The sequence below is a fragment of the Strix uralensis genome, chromosome 5, assembly GCF_047716275.1.
Source record: "Strix uralensis isolate ZFMK-TIS-50842 chromosome 5, bStrUra1, whole genome shotgun sequence".
NCBI classification, from domain to species: Eukaryota; Metazoa; Chordata; class Aves; order Strigiformes; family Strigidae; genus Strix; species Strix uralensis.
The window spans coordinates 58,870,830-58,888,067 of record NC_133976.1 but is presented as its reverse complement, the minus strand read 5'-3'; the positions used below and the strand labels follow the sequence as shown (position 1 = coordinate 58,888,067).

Genomic DNA, 17,238 nt, shown 5'->3' with positions numbered 1-17,238 from the left:
CTGCTTAGATGTGAAATACTGTCTCATCAATCCTGTAAGCCCTCCCCTCCTTCCCCACCCTGTCTCTGCTTGTAAGTGCTTCAGGGTAGGCACCATTTTTCTCTCTGTCCAGCACCAAGTACAAGCTGGCCTTGGCTCACAAGCGGGGCTGCTGGATTCTCTGCCAGTGAAAATGCTGGGTATTTCATGGCATGTCCTCCACCTGATACACTGTGGCCAAAGGCACTAGCTGCAGATTCTCTCTGTGCCCAATTCTGGGAGTGGGATGGGGAAAGCAGGGCTTCAGAATAGCAGCATCTCTCCCCATCCAATTGCCCTGTTTAGCTGCACTTCTTTTTCCTACATCACTAAAATCAACACTGTCTTCTCAAGCAGCAGCAGAAAGGTCAGGGCCAGCAAATCCATGTACAAAGCACTCACTTTAATTTGTTCTCAAAGTTCACTATGAATCAGATGCAGTTCCCAGCAAAACCAAGGGAGGCTTGACTGAGGTATAGTCAGATGTAACATCTGAAGAGGCTCCTTAGCCTTACAAAATCCTGGAAGGCAATTTAAACATGAGAGATAGGCAAGGAGCCCTTTCTTGGGGTCTGTAATTAATTACATACAGTTCAAACAGGGAGAGAGCCAAGTTCCCAGCTTTCTTGGAGTCCAAGCTAGATCAAACAGGGAGTGACAAAAATCTCAGGCTGTCAAGGAACAGCCTTAAAGAGGCAATACCAGCTGAGCAACAACAGCTCAGCCCTGCACTCCTTTAACCCCAGGTAATTGGGCAGAAAGTCCAGAGAAAAAATTCCTGCTTCAGCTGGTGAAAACAGACAGTTATTTGTACCTTTGTGATGCTGCTCTTCCTGGTCTTGCTTATGTCTATAGTGACTCTTGCATCCTCTTCAGTAGAGTCATAAACTGAGCAGTATTTGGGACAGAAGAAAGTCCCAGTTAGTATGAGATCCCATCTCTAGCACCAGCTGCTAGCCAGTGCCTCAAGGAAGAACATAAGGATGACCCATGCTTCTCTGTGCCCATGCAGTCACCAAATGGAGCAGTCACCCAGCTTCCTTCCTTTGCATCCACCCCAGAAGTGTGCTCAGATGTGTGGAGCCCTGGTGGCCTGTGGTGCAAAAGGGCAAGCCATCTGTTTTGTAGGGTTTTTCAGGGATTGAAGACAAAAGAAATTAAATAGAAAACTGAAAAGAGCTGGGCTGTCTGAAGAGCCTTCATTGTAAGCAAGGGCAGAGGAAGTATTGAAATTAAGAGGCCAAATCTGCTGAAAAGAATTGAGTATAACTGTCAGAGTAGAAGACATCAACTTATCTATCTGAAGTGTTATTCTTTAAAAAAAAAAAAAAAAAAGAAAAAGAAGAGGTTCGGGGCCAACCAACATGATCTCACCTCTTCCAGGGTGAATTCTGACTCACAGGCAGGCTGGGATCCTCTCTGGCACTGGTGGGCTACAACTGTCCTGATCACAAAAACATCCAGAGCTGGAGATCCAGGCAACATCCCCTTTCCCACTATTGCTGGGCAACTCCCACACAGCACTTCAATGCACAACTGAAATTCCCACATTCTCCTGCAAGGCCCCACTTGGCGGTTTCTTTCCTTCCAATCTCATCTCTTCCTGTTCCTATTTCTCACCTTTTGGCTTGTCTAGTAAACTCTGGTCTTCTGAAGGCTGCATCTTTAGCAAGAGGCCTGAGGAAAGAGCTGAAGACTGCAATCTGGGTACAAGTTGGGTAAATCCCACAGTGGCTTAGAAATCTATTTTTCTTCAGCAGCAGAGCTGTTAAGAGGAGTTGGCACCAGAGACAGAAGCATTGTCTAGCATTGTTATTCTCTCTCCCCTTCAAGTCTTTAGCAACAACTGCAGTTTCCCACCTATTTCAAGTAACTTCTCTTTTCCCCCTAAAGAAAGGATAGTCATTAACATTTTTTTTTGCACTGTCGAATAGGGGTTTCCTTATAAAAATTCTTCACAGCTAAGGGGAAAGTGAAGAAAGGATATTGTTAACATGAAAGCCTCACTTAATACTTTACATTTCAAATACTGTAACTGCTTTTTTTCCCCTCCTTCTCCTTTTTCTAAATCTTCAGTATACAGCTTAAACATCATTAATAGTGTTGGTTGCTATGGTGTTGGGCAGGCGGAGATCTCTGTACTTGAAACCTTGAACTACACTTAATGTTGTACAACAGCAGGGTCATGCCAACACCTTTGACTTTGACCCCATTTTCCCCAGTAAAATATAAAGACCACATCTCCATCCCTTTTAATTCTTGGGAGGTTTTTTTCCTGCGATGAGAAAAGGGAGCATGAGATTGAGAAAGGGAGAAAGAGGTATAAAAAAAGAGAAAGAAAAAAAAAAAACCCACAATTTAATAGACCCAGTGGAACCTTTCCAAAAACTTTAACTGTCATATCAGAAAATCATGAAGGAGAATAAAAAAAGACAGTCCCCTGAAAAGTTTCACGTGAGATTGTTTCTCATTTTCCCAAGCAGCTAAACATTTTAATAAACTAGGAAAATGAGACTGTAAAATCACAACATCTGACAGCAAGCCCCAGAGGCAGGAACTATTCCTGAAACTAATTTTAACTCAGGTTTTAATGTTGATCAGATTTCATGTGGTGAATGTTCCCTTAAGCTGTCTCTCTGTTCTTAGAGAAAACCTGGTTTCTTTTGTCGACTTCGAGAAGCTATTTTCTTTCTAGCGCATTGTCGTCACAGGCATAACAGGACTTTTCTGTCATTCGTTTCTCTACAGCCCAAGAGATGCCCTGCCCTAGACATCTCATCTGTTCTCAGTTTCCTTATGAGACAAGACATTTTCCACAGAAGTGGCACCTAACCGCTTCAGCAACAAAGTCCAGATTTAAACTGGTCCCCATGCAGCCACTCAAAGACTCTACCCATTTAACATCTGATTTTCAGCCATGCAAAAGGCACCAGGTCAATTCAGACCAGCTGAGGCCATGATCCAAAGTGGGCTTCCAGTTCCTCTGTTTTGCTTTTCCCCAGGGAAGTAAAGCTGCTGTACCAGTTTCTTCTCTTTCTCTGGGCACATGAATCGCATTTTGGTTTTACTGTCACCAGGACATCTACAGATAGGACTGGTTTTTAACTCGAAGTCTTGATGAACAACAGCTGAAAGTTTGAATGGGGAAAAAAGATATCCTGGAAGTGTAGATTTCTCTTGAAGACTCTGATTTCTTCTCACAGAAGCATTTTTCATCTTATGGTTGAGTTCAAACCAAACCATTTGCCCTGTGGGGCAGGACTTCTTTATGCTGCACCTGTCTTCCAACAGTTGGGTGTCTCTGTTTTGAGCCACATGGTTCCTAGGGTTGCATAGCTGTGTGCTTTGCATGACTCAGGGAATGGTCACCAGCATCAGCTAGCCCCTGTCCCTGCTCCAGATGAATTTCCAGTTCAAAGGCATGTTGTGCAAGAGAAGAAAGCAGGGGTCTCTGCTGCTTCACAAGCTGGTTAAATGCCGGTTAAGAATGACCAGGCTGAAAAACAGCTCAAAGGGCTCCTGCTTTCTGCTTCTCCAGAAATTAAAGTGCTCATTCATTTCTAGATCCCCCATTGCAGAGCTGGAAGGTCTTTCTGACACCTTTCCTTTAAACCTCATGTGTGCTGTGCAGGAGATGCTGGTGCTTGGGGAGTGGGAGGAGGTGACAGGGTGGCCAGTTTTCAAAACGGTAGAGGCACAGTGATAGTTGCCTTGGTTCTTCCAGCCCACCAGCAGCAGGCTTAGTCACATCAGCAGCATCAAAGCTGAGCAGCTCTTCAGAGAAAGGGCATCTGTCCTTTCATCTGGAGATTACAGCAATCTTTCACAGATCCCAGCAGTGTGTTTTGAAACACTCTTTAAAGAGAAATACCTGTTTGTGGCACCAACTGCCATTTAAAACAGTCTCTTTGCCTTGCAGCTTTCCCTGCAACGCTCTCCCCCAGTCATTCAACCATGTGTACAAGGACAAAATGGTGCCAAAGTTCATTCCCCAGCAAGCAGAATTGCCCAGGTTTCATGCCAGGCTCTGTGCTGAGAAAAGAACTCTCCACAAATATGCCAGAAAGCTTGTAACTTATTTGGGCCTGCTCCTTCCCCACGTTGCACTCAGCAGGAACAGCAGGAAGACAGAAAGCTGCTCTTAGCATCTGGAGGAAAGAAACACAGAGATAAAAAGCTCTTTGCCTTGCTGTTTCCATTCCTTCATGACTTAATTTTTTTTGGTCAGGGCACAGAGAAGATTATAAAGCTGTAACCTCTAATCCGCTCCTGAGCACTCCTTCTCCATCTCTTCCTTTCTCCTTTCTTTCAGCCAGTTCTAATCTCCTTTATGTCTCCTTTCACACAGGTAGGAGTTGTAGTCTAATCTCAGATGACAGGTTGGTAATTAGAGCAAGAGATTATCCTGACCCCATATCAAGAAGGTAAAAAGAAAGGAAAAATGCAGTGCCATACAAGATCAAGCCTTCAATGTTCAGTACAGGAAACATCCTCATCTCAGACTCTGTCTCCTCCTGCCTCCCCCACACCCTCTCCTTTGTCCTGGCAGAGGGGGGAATTCCTGATCCTTTGTAATTCCTGCCCATCTCCCCTCTGCTGAGCAAGCACTGCTGTGCTTTTCCAGCACTCATTCAGCACAGAAATGATCACATTTTCCATTTCTATAGACCTTGACTAAGCAGAGACTCAGCCAAGGGCCTGTGGCTGGGAAGAGTGGGCGGTGGGGAAAGCACAGGCAGGTATGGAGGAGGAGGGGCTGCTCGGAGAAGGTGGAGCCATGGCACACTATCAAACATCCTCGGTTGGGCACTGGGTTACCCATACCCAGGGCCTTTCTAGTCCAGCAAGATGAATCCACAGCAAGCAGCAGCAGCAGGTCCCCATCTCTACCCAGATGCCCAGCAGTCACTACCCAGTCCTTGATCTGCTCGGGAAGGCATACTGCTCCCATCCCTTGCACGCATCCCAGCACAGATGGGAAGCCCATCCATGTGTCAAGCCTATGTTATCCATCTTTGGGACAGATCTCATCTTTTGTCCTGTGTCACTGGTATTCAGCGAGGATGAAAAAAGCCATCACACAACCCCAAGACTACCATAGGAAAGGGGAAATTGGGAACAGTGAGCTTCTTCAGTGTCCCACCCCTACATGCACAAGGTAAATGGATGTCACCAGGACCCACTGTTAGTTGAGGCTCAGGCATCACCAGCCAACAGTCTGCAGGCACCAGGAGGTGTCAGGATAGAGATGGCAGTGGAGTGATCGAAACCTGCTGGGGAGAGAGCAAAGGAAGGTCAGGTGACAGTTTTAACACCAGCACACAGCTGGAGAATGGAAGACCTCTCCCTCATGTCCCATCCCACATCAGGTGCCCACCCTGTACTACAGAGCTCCAGGACTGGTTGTTCACCTCAAGATGTCTTTTCTCAGCAAAGCCAAGCAGCCAAGCCTCTCACCAACACCTGAATCCAGCTCTGGCCCATGTAGCCCAAGCCCACAGCTCACCCTGATCACAGGCAGGGAGATGGGCACTGCACCAGTCCCTGCTACATGGTTCTGTTGATGCTCTTTTCATTGCCTAGCTGCTTCCCACCCCTGCTATCTCCAGCCAGGAGCTTCCTAGCCATGCTCTGCAAATAACAACTTTAGATTTGTTCACTCAAAGCAGAGAAAGCAAATCAAAGAACACTTTTGTTTGCAGTCAGCCTGAAGTGAACCTTTTTCTTTTTCCCCTCCAGTTTTCTCAGCAAAACAAAAAATGAAAAAGCAAGCAGAATTTCCTTTCCGGAGTTTAAAAGAACATTTCTGTTCCTGTCCCAGAGGTAAAAGGTTAGCTTGTTCAGTCTCAAAATGTGAAATAAACGGCAATACTTTTGGCTCAGGAATTGTCCAAATAAAATGTTTTGATACTCCTCCTCCCACTTATCCAAAAAGGTTTGCAAAGTTTGTAAGCATTCACAAACACCTTAACGCTGCTGTGCCCCTCACCCAATAAGCCATGTGACTGCAAGGTTTCTGTCCCTCACTCTAGACCTCCTGCACCCCATTTGGCTGCCTCCCCCTCCCAGTCTGAGGGCTTACATGGAGCAACACCCAGAGCACTCATGCCCTGTACCTTGAGGGATCCTCTTGGGGTGAGAAGGGGCCGCTGAGTTCAATAACATTGAGCTTGTTCTCAAAGACACCGTAGCTGAGGGTGACCTGCAAAGAGGGGTGGTGAGAAAGGAGCAGGGAGGATGAGGTGAGTTCAGGAGCAAGGAACTTGCTTTGGGTGACAGAAGCTCCCATTCTGGTTCCTTCTCTGCTGGCTTGGCCTCTGCCTTCCGCGTCTCTCCCGCCTTCCTTCCCATGATGGTCCACTGTGCTAGTCCTTGCCTCTCCAGGTGCCCTACACCCCTTGTTATCTCCCCACACAAGGCAGACATGGTGCCATGTCAAAGACCCTTCTCCAAACAATCATCATTTCTTCCTTTTCTTTTGCCACATTCCCCCAGGAATGCCCTCAATCCTCCCATCACTCCTCATACACGTGCTCCCCACCACTGACCCCAGGGGCACTGTCACTGGCATTTGTGCTGCAGGCAACATCTGCACCTTATTTCAAAGAAGCATTTGTCAGGAAAGCCTCCCCTAAAGAGCAGATGATTGATTGAATCCACATCAGTGCCACCAATGGAGCAATGTGTCTGTAAGCTCCCCTCCACTTCTTCCTCACACACCTCCCTCGCGCTCCATTTCCCCTCCTCACCTGCTGTGTGAGCAGAGAGGCAGGGATGAGCTGCAGGTTTTCCAGGTGGGAGTGGAAGAGCGGATTGGGCAGCAGCTGCCCACCAACTTTGCACTCAATGATGTAACCCACGGTGCAGTCGTCTGGTAGGCGGATGAGCTCTGAAGTGCTCAGGAAGTTCCTGCCACTGGAAAAGAGTAGGGTTGCATGGGTTAGGAAAAGGGTAGGGAGGTATATAGGTATCCACTTGGGTGGGAGATACATGAAGGACTTAACTGAAAACCAGAATAAATCTTGGAACTAGGCAAGAAATCCCTGAGTCCCACCTGCGAAGACTTAGGAATGTGTTTGCTCTTTGACCACTCCCAGTCATGATGTCCCACCAGTTGTTGGGTGCTGTCCCTGATACATATCTAGCTCCTCGGTGAGCTGATCCAGAGAGCTGGCAGTCTTTGCTGAGCTACTTTTCCACCTGTTTGCAGAGCTGCACTGAGTCCCTGAGGGGTCAGACAAGCTAGCACAAGAGAAACAGTGGGACCACACAGCCAGGACCAGGAGGAAGAAGAAACAGGACCATCCCATGCAGCTTGAATAAGCCATCCATGGTTCCACTGCAATGTAACACCACACACTTGGCCATCCTTTGATGACAGGCTAAACCCAATTTTAAGGCTTCTGTAACTGGAAGCAACCACACAGCATGAAGCACTGTCTACTATAACACCCCTCAGCCAGTTCAAATGTGTTTTAAGCATTTTCACACAGTAGTAGCAGACTTTACGCCAGTTCAGGTGTTATGTATGCATGACACTTCCATTTTACCCTAGATCTTAGATCATCCTCCTGTCTGGGTCTACCATAAAATACATATCATGGGCTTCAGCTAAACCAGGCACCTGGTGTGGATCAGATCTGTCTTTCTGGGTATGCACAGATCTGGTTAAGGCCAGCACAGCCATTGCCTATCAGTGTATGTGTATATAGCCTGTGATATAACCTAGGACATCATTGAAAACATCTTGTAGGCTGGGCTAACACAAGACCCCAGGATCTACCTCTGGTTCTCCACGCACCAAGCTGAGGAAGTGACAGTGGCCACTGTAAGAAGCTGAAGAGGGTTTGGGCTGGGGGAATGGTAAATTAGCTCAGGAGTGAGGTACAGGAGGTTGGAAAGAGGCAGATTAAGGGGAAAGGAGATAGACAGACAGGGAAAACACTTATGAAAAGAGCCAGAGGAAGCTGAAAGGGATGGGAAGGAGTGTGGGGGAATAACCAACAGCTGAGAGGAGCTGGGGAGAGAGGAGTATGTCATCCTATGATCATGTTTGCTGACATGCCTGCTCTTGCCTCTTTTTAATCCAGTGGCAGACCCACACACTACATCCTTTCTCCAGTCCCACATGCTTGCAGATTTGTAGCATGCAGCACTCTGCACCCTTGCAAACATCCTTGCAAACACCACATACACAAATCCATATCTGACACTGCCAGGAATTAATGTGCGGTGGTGTTCCTCATCCCCAAAGGCTCCCATACTCACCAGCTGCACAGCTCACCTGGCCCACGGCACCATCTTGCTTGCCAGCTTGCGGCTGATGCAGAATCCAGCCCCTCCCGTGGCAAACCAGAAGTGCACAGATTTCTGGAGACAAACAGCAGAGAAAATCAATGGCAGAGGCTCAGACAATACCATACTCCCTGAGACGGGAATGCTGGAAACCCAGCTTTGATGCCAGGATAAACACAACCCTATTGTCACCCCAGACCCCTGACTGCTGCCCAGAAGAAGGACTTGCCAGCAGTACAGCATAGATTTTGACTTCCTCATATTTGGAACAGCCAAGTTCCTGCTGGCAACAGCAGGTGGGCTGTCCAAGGCAGGCTTATCTCCTGGCAGACAGGTACCTAAAGGCACAGCAGCAATGTGGGACCCTTCCCCTAGGTAGATTGGATTGAGTCAACACCTACAACCATGTTCAGACAAGACTGGTGAGTTTTCAGCTGTTGCCTGTTGCTCTTGGGACCTGTTTCTCCTTGGGGTACATCTACAGCCAATGAGCTAGAGCCCTAAAAACAACCCATTGGCCCCCACAGCACCACCACGGGATGTACCGTCTGGTTGTTTGGCAGTATTTCGGAGGCCCAGATGGGTCGGTTCAGGCTGGGTTTCCCCAGGTAAATGTCCCATGTTGCAGAGTAGGAAGACAAGAGCTTCAGGAGGGCCCGAGGGTTCAGGTAGTTGTCATCATCCAAATGGCAAAACCAGCTGGGGGGAGATGGGAACAAAGACACAAGAGGTTTTCAGTAAGGAGGATGCCTCTTACTCTTAGCAGTCCTGCCGTGGCAGCCCTGTCTCACCTCCGGCCGCTGGCCAGGAAGGCATCAAACTCGGCGGCCATCTTGCAGGAGAGGGCTAGGTGACTGTGCTCAGCAGAGCAGCTGGTGAAGATCGCATGGTCGCCTGCCGGGAGAGAGAAAGCTGTGGCTCAGGGCCGTCCCACTTCGCACAGTTACGGGGAGGACCTCTGAGTGGGAGGCAAGGGGTTTGTTCACAGCCAACCTCCTCGCAGCCCCCTGAACAAACATCTGAGCCTGCAGTGATGTGGGCTCCATCCTTCCACCTACCAGGAGATCAAACCTGGAGAAAGCCAATCATCTTGGCCAAGACTAGGACACGTGCCAACTGCGCTTCCACACTGCCCACTGCCAGCCAGGGCATGGGGGCTGAAGGGCTCTCCCATGGGCTGCTTCCACCCGCGGATGCTTTAAGGCAACCTGCCTCCAGTTGGCTGCATGCCCCAGAGTAAGCCAACTAGACCAAATCATCACCACTGCAGCTTGGGGTCCTCCCACGGACATGGCAAGGGGTGTGCTTCAAGAGGCAGCGCTGGTGTAGGAAAGCCAGCCTTCACGCTGGACCCCCTCCCAAGGCCACGGCAGCTCAGAGGCTGAAGGTGGAGGGAGGTGGTGTTATAGGACAGGTCGTTACCCATTCTCCTTTTCAGGGCATCGTCTTCTTCATCGGTGAAGACGTAGGTCTGGGGAAACAAGGAAAGGTTACTCTCAGGGCTGGAGCTGGTGCTGCTCCTGACCACCCACCCCCTTCTCCCCACAGCTAGACACGCTCGCGATGGTCACCCCTCTCCATCCTCTGCTGCCATGTTCCCTTCCCAGTCAGCAGTTGAGCAGAGGAATGGCCACACTCTCCCTTCCTGCATGGAACAATTGTCAGTGCTTGTATAACTTCATTTCCCCCCATCCCTGCCACCTTGGGAACAGGGAGAAGGGGACCTGTGATGCCAAGTGACGGGGTGAGGGAGCCCTGGCTTAGGTGTCGGTGGTAGAAAAACAAAAGCACCTTGATTGAATGATGTTCAGGTTAAAAGGAGAACATCTGTTTCTGTGTTAAGTGTGCACAGCCCCCTGCCGTTTCCCGCCTCATCCTCTTCTTCCACCCCCAGGCCTCTCTAATCCCCCTTTCTACTATTATGTGGCATATCTCCCCCTCTTCAGGGCCAGGCAGGGATCAGGGCTGGTGAAGAAAAGCTTTCCTCAGGCAGAAAATGAGCTTTCATAAAATCAAAAAGGAGTCACGAGCCGTAAACAGTCTCTCTACCAGCTGCCCACAGGGTGGTTAAACACAGCATCTGGGCAGGAACAAAGGGGATGAGGCAGGCAGATGACAGCTCCAGGAGCCATCATTGCTCCCAAAGACTCTGGCAAGGAGACAAGAGTGTCTATGTCTCCCCACACCCACCCAGCATTTGGGAGATATGGCACCATCAGGAGAATGTGGCAAGAGAAATGTTCTGCACATGAAAAGAAGATAATGAAGGACCCTCAGAGACCACCTGGCTTGAGCAGAGACAGCAGGATGGGTTCATGATCTCAAATGTACATGCTACAGCAACTTGGTGAATTACCCTCCAGCAGCTGAGCTGCAGCAATGGGCCATGCACACATTCCTACCTGCCTCCCTGGTAAAGTCTCTTAGTTAAAACCACTTTCAAGGTGATCATGGGACAAGAAGCAATTAGCTGAATCCCAGGTAAAGTCCTGGCTCTGGGTCAGGAGACCATATCACAACCTTCAGGCAAGACAGGGCTTGTCAAGTGGCACAGGATTTCCCTCGCCAGCAAGTCAGAGCCAGAAATTTCCACTATGAGCAATATTTCATCTTAAGAAAAAAAATTCTGAAACTGTTGAAACTTTCTGACATTTTCAAAAAAACCACAAACGTTGTTGCTGGAAATGGCTTGCTTACAGATATAAAACCGACTAGAAATCATGTGTCTAATAAACATCATATCTGATTGACTTAAAATAGGAATCTGCATCTTTTCCCAGATGTTCCACCTGTGAAATATTCCGAGGTTCCCACTTTCCTCCTGATGCATGGTGGGAAATGTGTTTTGCAGACACCCAACATGTTTCTGCAGGAACCCAAGGATGAAGGAACATGTCCAAAATAACTGGAAAAAGGGGGCTATGAGTGTGGGGACTAGGCATATCTGATTTCTCTGGCTCTCCCAAACTCTGATCTCTATGGCACACCTGGCTACAGTACTCCAGAGATGCTGGAGTACGTGCCCTGGCTCTGTCCTGAAGGAGATCGCAACAGCACAGGCAGCTGCCTGCATCCTCGTGTCTCCATCCCTTACACCCCTGAGAGTGTGTAACCTGGAACAGCAGCTGCGGTCGGCATCCAAGTGACCACTGCCATGTGTCCCTCAGCAAAGTCACACACGATGGCTGGGATGGGAAAGAGTGAGAAGGACCCTGGCTAAAAACCTGCCTGGAGATCATTTGGCCCAGTTATGCAGGTCTTTCTCAAGGAGACATCAGACACTGTTGTCCATACTAATGGAGAGATTGAGAAAGTCTCTCTGGCCATGCCAGATCTATTCTCCCTGCTGGGGACATGCGAGCAGAGGAACACCTGGTGTCACTCGTGCCCCTGCAGGCAAATGGGGTAGACAGAAGCAGCCTCCCCATCATATCCACCCTCCTGTTCTCCACCAGAACATCTATGGGGCAGGATCTCCCATTGTGGTGCCTCAGTGCACTGAAACTGAGCCAGGATGGCTATCAATGCTACTCCGGGGCCTGAGGAGGGATGGAAAGCATCCCTCCATTCTGGAGTGGAGAAGATGGCTGGGTGGGAAAGGATGTCTGCTGGATGGCAGTGAAAGAAGTGATGTGGAGCCACTGGTGTCAAACGGTTTTGCCTGGCGTCTCTCTGTGAACATAAAAGCCCATGCAATGGATAAACACTAGACTTTGAAACCTCCTCACCCCAAATCGAGAAAATAGTCTAGCAAGGAAAAACTAGGAAAAGGGAATAAAGACATGGAATCTGACAATCCAGGGCCACATTCATCTCACAGGCTCTCAGTGTATCCCTTCTCCAGGAAGAGATCCCCTCCAAAATGCAAACAGCTCAGCAGGGTTATGGTTGTTTCCTGCCCAGAGAACACATTCAGAATCTACAGCGTGTTCACAACATTGAAAATGTGAAAGTCAGTTCAGGATGGGTTTCATTTCAATCAGTTGGGTGTCTGGGGGGTTTCTGAAAGGAGGGGAGGTGCCAGAATCAGTTTACTTTACCAAACAAAATGCGATTTCAGACCAGAACTAGACTTACCTACATCAGAACTACTGGGGCCAAGAATGTATGCCACCCCAAGATGCTGCCCAGCCTAAACAATCATCAAAACTGACACTTCTGTTTAGACTGAACCTTTTCTGAGGAAAAGGCCTTTCACTGAAATGACTTCCATATCAAGCTCCAGTGGAAAGTTTGCTGTGGATCAGTTCTCAAGAGGCAGAGCATGGTCCAGCAAAGAGTGCCCATCTCGCACTTCCCCCTCCCCACCTCCCACCAACTGCATATCTTTTCTTCTGTTTAAACAGTGCAGTTTCGGGGAAAATGTCTCTCTCTCTTATTGTCTACCCTGACAGAGTCCAACATAGAGGACTTTTAATTTGGCTCCCATGCAGTCCATCCTAGCCATAAAAACCACAGCTGTTCCTGCCTCCTGTTACAGTCACCTAAGCCTGACCTGGGAGGTCTGGGTTGCTTCCTCTGGGAGGACATCATGCAGGTAATCAGCTCTGAAATCAGGCTTGGCATCAGCAGCGCAGCCAGCTACTAAAATTTCACCACTGGCCACTTGCAGAGGAGGACCCACCAAATCGGTCTCCAGCCATGAGTAAGTGCAAGACAGCAAGATGGTGGGGCAGGCCTAGGAGGAGGCAGTCTCTGCACATCAGCACTTCGTAGACCAGGATATCTCCAATACTGGCTCTTAAAGCCTATGCCTCTCCATAAAGATGCAATAATAGGAGGTCTGGTGCCCTATCCCTGGCTCCACAACAATTAAATGTCCTTTGCAAATTGAGAGCTCTCATTTTAGCTAAGCAAGATTTCTATATTGTCAATTTGTCAAATCTCCAGAAAACCCCTCCAGCAGCAGTATATTTAAAAAAAATTTAAAAAGGCTTTTGATTTTCATGTACTTCTCTTTACCTCCCTCCCTGCCCCCACTCCCCTGCCTCCAAGGCCATTTAGTAAAAAAGCAGAAGAAAAACATGGAAAACTGAGGAGGGGGGGAGGAAAACACTGAGCTTGCAAGAGAAATTGATAACAATGAAAAAACACTGTTTAAAAGTGACAGACACTTCCACTCTGCCCTTCCTTCCTATTCCCCTGCTCAGTCTGTGAAGCCTTCCTAGAGGCTGGCAGCAGTATGGAAAATTCAACACCTCTTCCCAGGTTTGGACATTGTTTGCCTGACAAACAGAGAGGGTCAGATGAATCTGGGGAGCTAGTATCTAGTTTCTGTCATCAGCAGAATGGCCAGGCACCTCTTCCTCTTTGTCAAATGCACAAGGAGGGAAAGGTGAGCTGCTCCTTAAAAAGCCACTCCAAAAGCCCCAGTTGCAATATCTTAATGTCACTGCAGCCACACGGTTGGGTTTGGTTTCTCCAAAAAAGCTGCTGTGCTGAGGTCAGGCAGAGAGAAGTGCATCTGGAGGAGGAAGCAGGGCATCTCAGATGCTGAGAGGGACACACAGACAGGAGAGGAAGTGTGATCAAAATAGGACACAGTTTCCTGTGACGACCGCAGCAGACCAGACAGTTGCAGCACCATGAAGTGGAAAACCACCCTTACCCAGAAAACCCTGCATTGCTTCAAGCGCTCTCCTACCCAATACCTCCACCCCCGTCCCCCTTCCTTGCTGAGGCCTGAAGTGCCTATCACACACAGGCAGAGGCAAAAAAAACACCCTTTGGGGGCAGCCACAGGATTTCTTCTTTCTTGAGGAGCAGCTTAAGAGGAAGGGAGAAAAGTACCCAGGCTCTGGGGATTACTTCTGCCCACCAGTAAGCCAGTCTGCACAGCACCACCAACGTGGTGCCCCACATCAGTTCCTCTAACAGGAAGGAAACTCTCCAAACTCTGCTTTAGCAAAGGGTGGAAACATCAGACCCCCAGTTAAAAAAAATATTTTAAAAATCAAATATTCACCCACATCCCTTCAAGATCATGCACGTGAGGGGATCTGCCCAAGGAAGCAAGGCATGGATTGTGCTGATGTGCTGGGGAGTGAACAGGACCGCACTCTTCCTGCACACCAGGGGGTCCTCCAGGTCCTCCTGCCTCGCTCTCCTGCCCACTGCACCACACCGTCCCGGAGCAAAGGGTACCCAGGTGCAATGTGGCCATCCTGATGGAGGGCCAGGGGGAGCCACTCAGCTCAAAACCAAGCAAAATTATGGGCATGAGGAGGTAGAAAACCACCATTTCATACAGATACAGGATGGTCTGTGCTCTCAGTCTGATGTGGCCCAGGCAGTCTGCAGCCCTTGGTGTTACAGGTTAATAAAAGGAAATTAAATCCCTTAAACCTCAAGCTGAAAGAGTCAGGCTTAGGTTAGAGGCAGGTGATGCCTGCTAAGAGCACTCGTACTCCCAGTCTTCATGGGAAGAGCCCACACAAGCTCTTCATCCTCTCTGCCAGCTTTTCCCATGAAGCAGCTACAGCTGAAACATTTTGCAGGGTAGCATCCCCCTTTCCACGTGAACAGAAGTTGAGAATTAGGGAAAACAAGGCAAAGTACTGGGTGGGACTGCAGTGCTCAGCTTCCCCTTCCTTTGGCCTTTATCCCCCCCAATGTCACCCCGTCCCTGCCCCATTACCAAACACCCCCTCTCTAGTCTGAATCCACACACTCACCTGCTCTCTGGCCCGGGATATCCATGTGTCCAGGAGCAGCTCCATCCTGCTCTGGTGAAATCTCTTGGTTGTCTTCACAGCTATGAAAATGTCCCCAAGCGTCAGGCTTCCCTCAGTCCTGTATCCCTCTGGAGAATGGACTTGCAGGTCCTTCTGCCCCCTGCCACCACCTCCCTCTGGGCTCACTTTGCTCCATTGCTCTGGCTTCTCTGAACTCCCCTCCCTGAGCCCTGGGTATCGAGCTGTTTCTTGAGCCCCACGGTGCCGCACGGAGAGGAGAGCCACGCTGACAATGAAGACTGCAGCTCCAGAGAGACCATGGATGAGCCGACGGCCCATGGCTCCCAAATTGTTCCCACCACAGCCAGTATCCTACTGAACAAGGACAACCTCTGCCTGTACTTCCAAGTGAAGCTGTCCACCCTTCTCAAAGCTTCCAAAGGGGTAGGACCAGATGAGAGCGAGGTCTGAATAGGATGTGGCCAAGGAATAGGGTGGGTGAAGACCAGAAAGCCGAAGAGACAGCAGCCCCGAAGGATACTGGTGAAGCCGGGGAAATTTCCACAGACTAAGAGGGCTCGATGACCCAGCAAGGCAGGTACACGTGATAGGAAAATACTCTGAGACGACTGGCAGGTGGCTGGCACAGCCTGCCAGGAGGAAAGTGAGCATCCCCACTCCCAGCAGAGAGGCCGAGGGTCCCAGGCTGGGGGTCGAGGGGGCAGCAAAGGAGATCAGAGCCATCGGAGGGCAGTCTGGACTGAAGGCAGCAGTTCCCCACAAGACACCTGCCTGCACATCCAAGCCAGAGGCTGCGGGGTGGAGGCGAGCCGCGGGCGCAGGGCTCCAGGGAAGGGGCCGGTCGCCATGCGTGTGGCGGGACAGTCTCTCCACCTGTTCCCTCCGGTGCAGCCCGCTCTTGCTCCCTGTCAGCCCCGGCCTCGGCCCCGGTCCCGCCTCCGGCCATGGGGCGGGGCGGCAGCCCCGGGGGAGGAAGAGGAAGGAGGATGGAGGATGGAGAGGAAGCGGCCCTGGGTCTGACAGTGGGCTTGCCTCGCCAGGGCATCGCCAGGCTGGGACACCTCCGAGGTGACAAACAGCTGATCTGGGAGGACAAACCTGTTGCTGGACGGTTTACCCCGCTCCTCTGTGACAGTCCAGCCTGATCTCTGCAGCCCTGCTCAGCCCTGCGCTCTTGTGGGAGGAGGAGAAGGTGGCATGGATGTGGGCTATGGTGAAGTTAAGGTGCAGGGTCCTATATTGTTCTTGGGAAGAACGATGTTTCTTCAGGAACTGCCCCAGACCTTTTCTGTGGGCACTGCTCTGCATTTCTGCCCCTGTCCTTTAACCCCACCCTGCCTCCCCAAAGCAGGACTGTGTGTCCCCTGCTGCCCCCCCGCATATGCCCCAGAGTCTCAAACTAGGGTATGACGCCCACTTCTGACACCCATCTCCCCAAACCATGACCCAGACCCTCTCTACTCTTGAAGGGCCCTTTCCTGCCTCCAGGCATGCACACCCCACACCCCGTCTCGCATCCCCAGTGGGGATGCCCAAGGGCAGTCTACTGCCCATGTGGCTGCAGAGCCAGTGACACCCACAGGAACAGGTACACTAACACCAGAGAGTGCGAGGAAGGGCCTGTCGCCTTCCTTTCAATGTCCGTGGCTCAGCATCACCGCTGAGTTTATACCCCACCCAGGTCCTTGCCCTCTGCAGCAGGGCTGAGCTCAGCAACTTGTCCCTTGTGGCTCTTGTGCTGTCCAAAACGATGTTTCCTTTTCCACTTCCCAGGGCAAGGAAGGGGGGGTGTCCCTCTCCCTCCCAGTCCCACAGGCACAGCTGCAAAATGGCACCTCCAGCTCCTTCCCCTCCACCACCACCCACCTTTGGGCATGGCCTGTGTCACGCAGCCCTCCGGCTGCCAACAAGGCTGACGAGGCCAGGGGGGCAGTCTGGGGCCATGACACAGAACATGCTGAGCATATGAGCAAGTCCAGCACGGAGAAGGGTCTCCCCAGGAACAGGGAAATCAGAGACCCTCAAAAGGCATGACAGCCCCTCTCAAGACAAAGACCACCACAGATAGGAAATTTGGGTTCAGCACCACAGAATGGTGCACGCTGTTGTGGGTTCAGCTGGATATGGGGTAGATGACCATGAAGGTGCCCTTCACGCTACCACCACTTTACAGAGCAGCTGGGGGGTACAGAGAGGTAACCAGCCCAGGAGGGGGATGATACCTGCACCC

The 17,238-nt window shown here is 50.2% G+C and overlaps 1 protein-coding gene across 6 annotated transcripts; it reads right to left on the bottom strand.

Annotated features, from left to right (window-relative positions):
• Window positions 1–406: 406 nt before the first annotated feature.
• Window positions 407–16,778, bottom strand: MFNG (MFNG O-fucosylpeptide 3-beta-N-acetylglucosaminyltransferase). 6 transcript variants are annotated; one of them, XM_074871229.1, is made up of 10 exons: window positions 14,988–16,778; window positions 9,736–9,784; window positions 9,105–9,207; window positions 8,859–9,012; window positions 8,303–8,388; window positions 6,768–6,933; window positions 6,135–6,220; window positions 5,202–5,291; window positions 4,275–4,423; window positions 407–4,166 (listed from the first exon to the last, which is right to left on the bottom strand). In XM_074871229.1, exons 1-8 carry the CDS (start codon window positions 15,324–15,326, stop codon window positions 5,222–5,224), a joined length of 1,053 nt encoding a protein of 350 aa, XP_074727330.1. In that variant the 5' UTR covers window positions 15,327–16,778; the 3' UTR covers window positions 407–4,166; window positions 4,275–4,423; window positions 5,202–5,221. The 6 variants fall into 6 exon arrangements, with proteins under 6 accessions (XP_074727330.1, XP_074727332.1, XP_074727329.1 ...); XM_074871231.1 differs by having other exon boundaries at window positions 4,275–4,380; XM_074871228.1 differs by having other exon boundaries at window positions 4,275–5,291.
• Window positions 16,779–17,238: the final 460 nt, after the last annotated feature.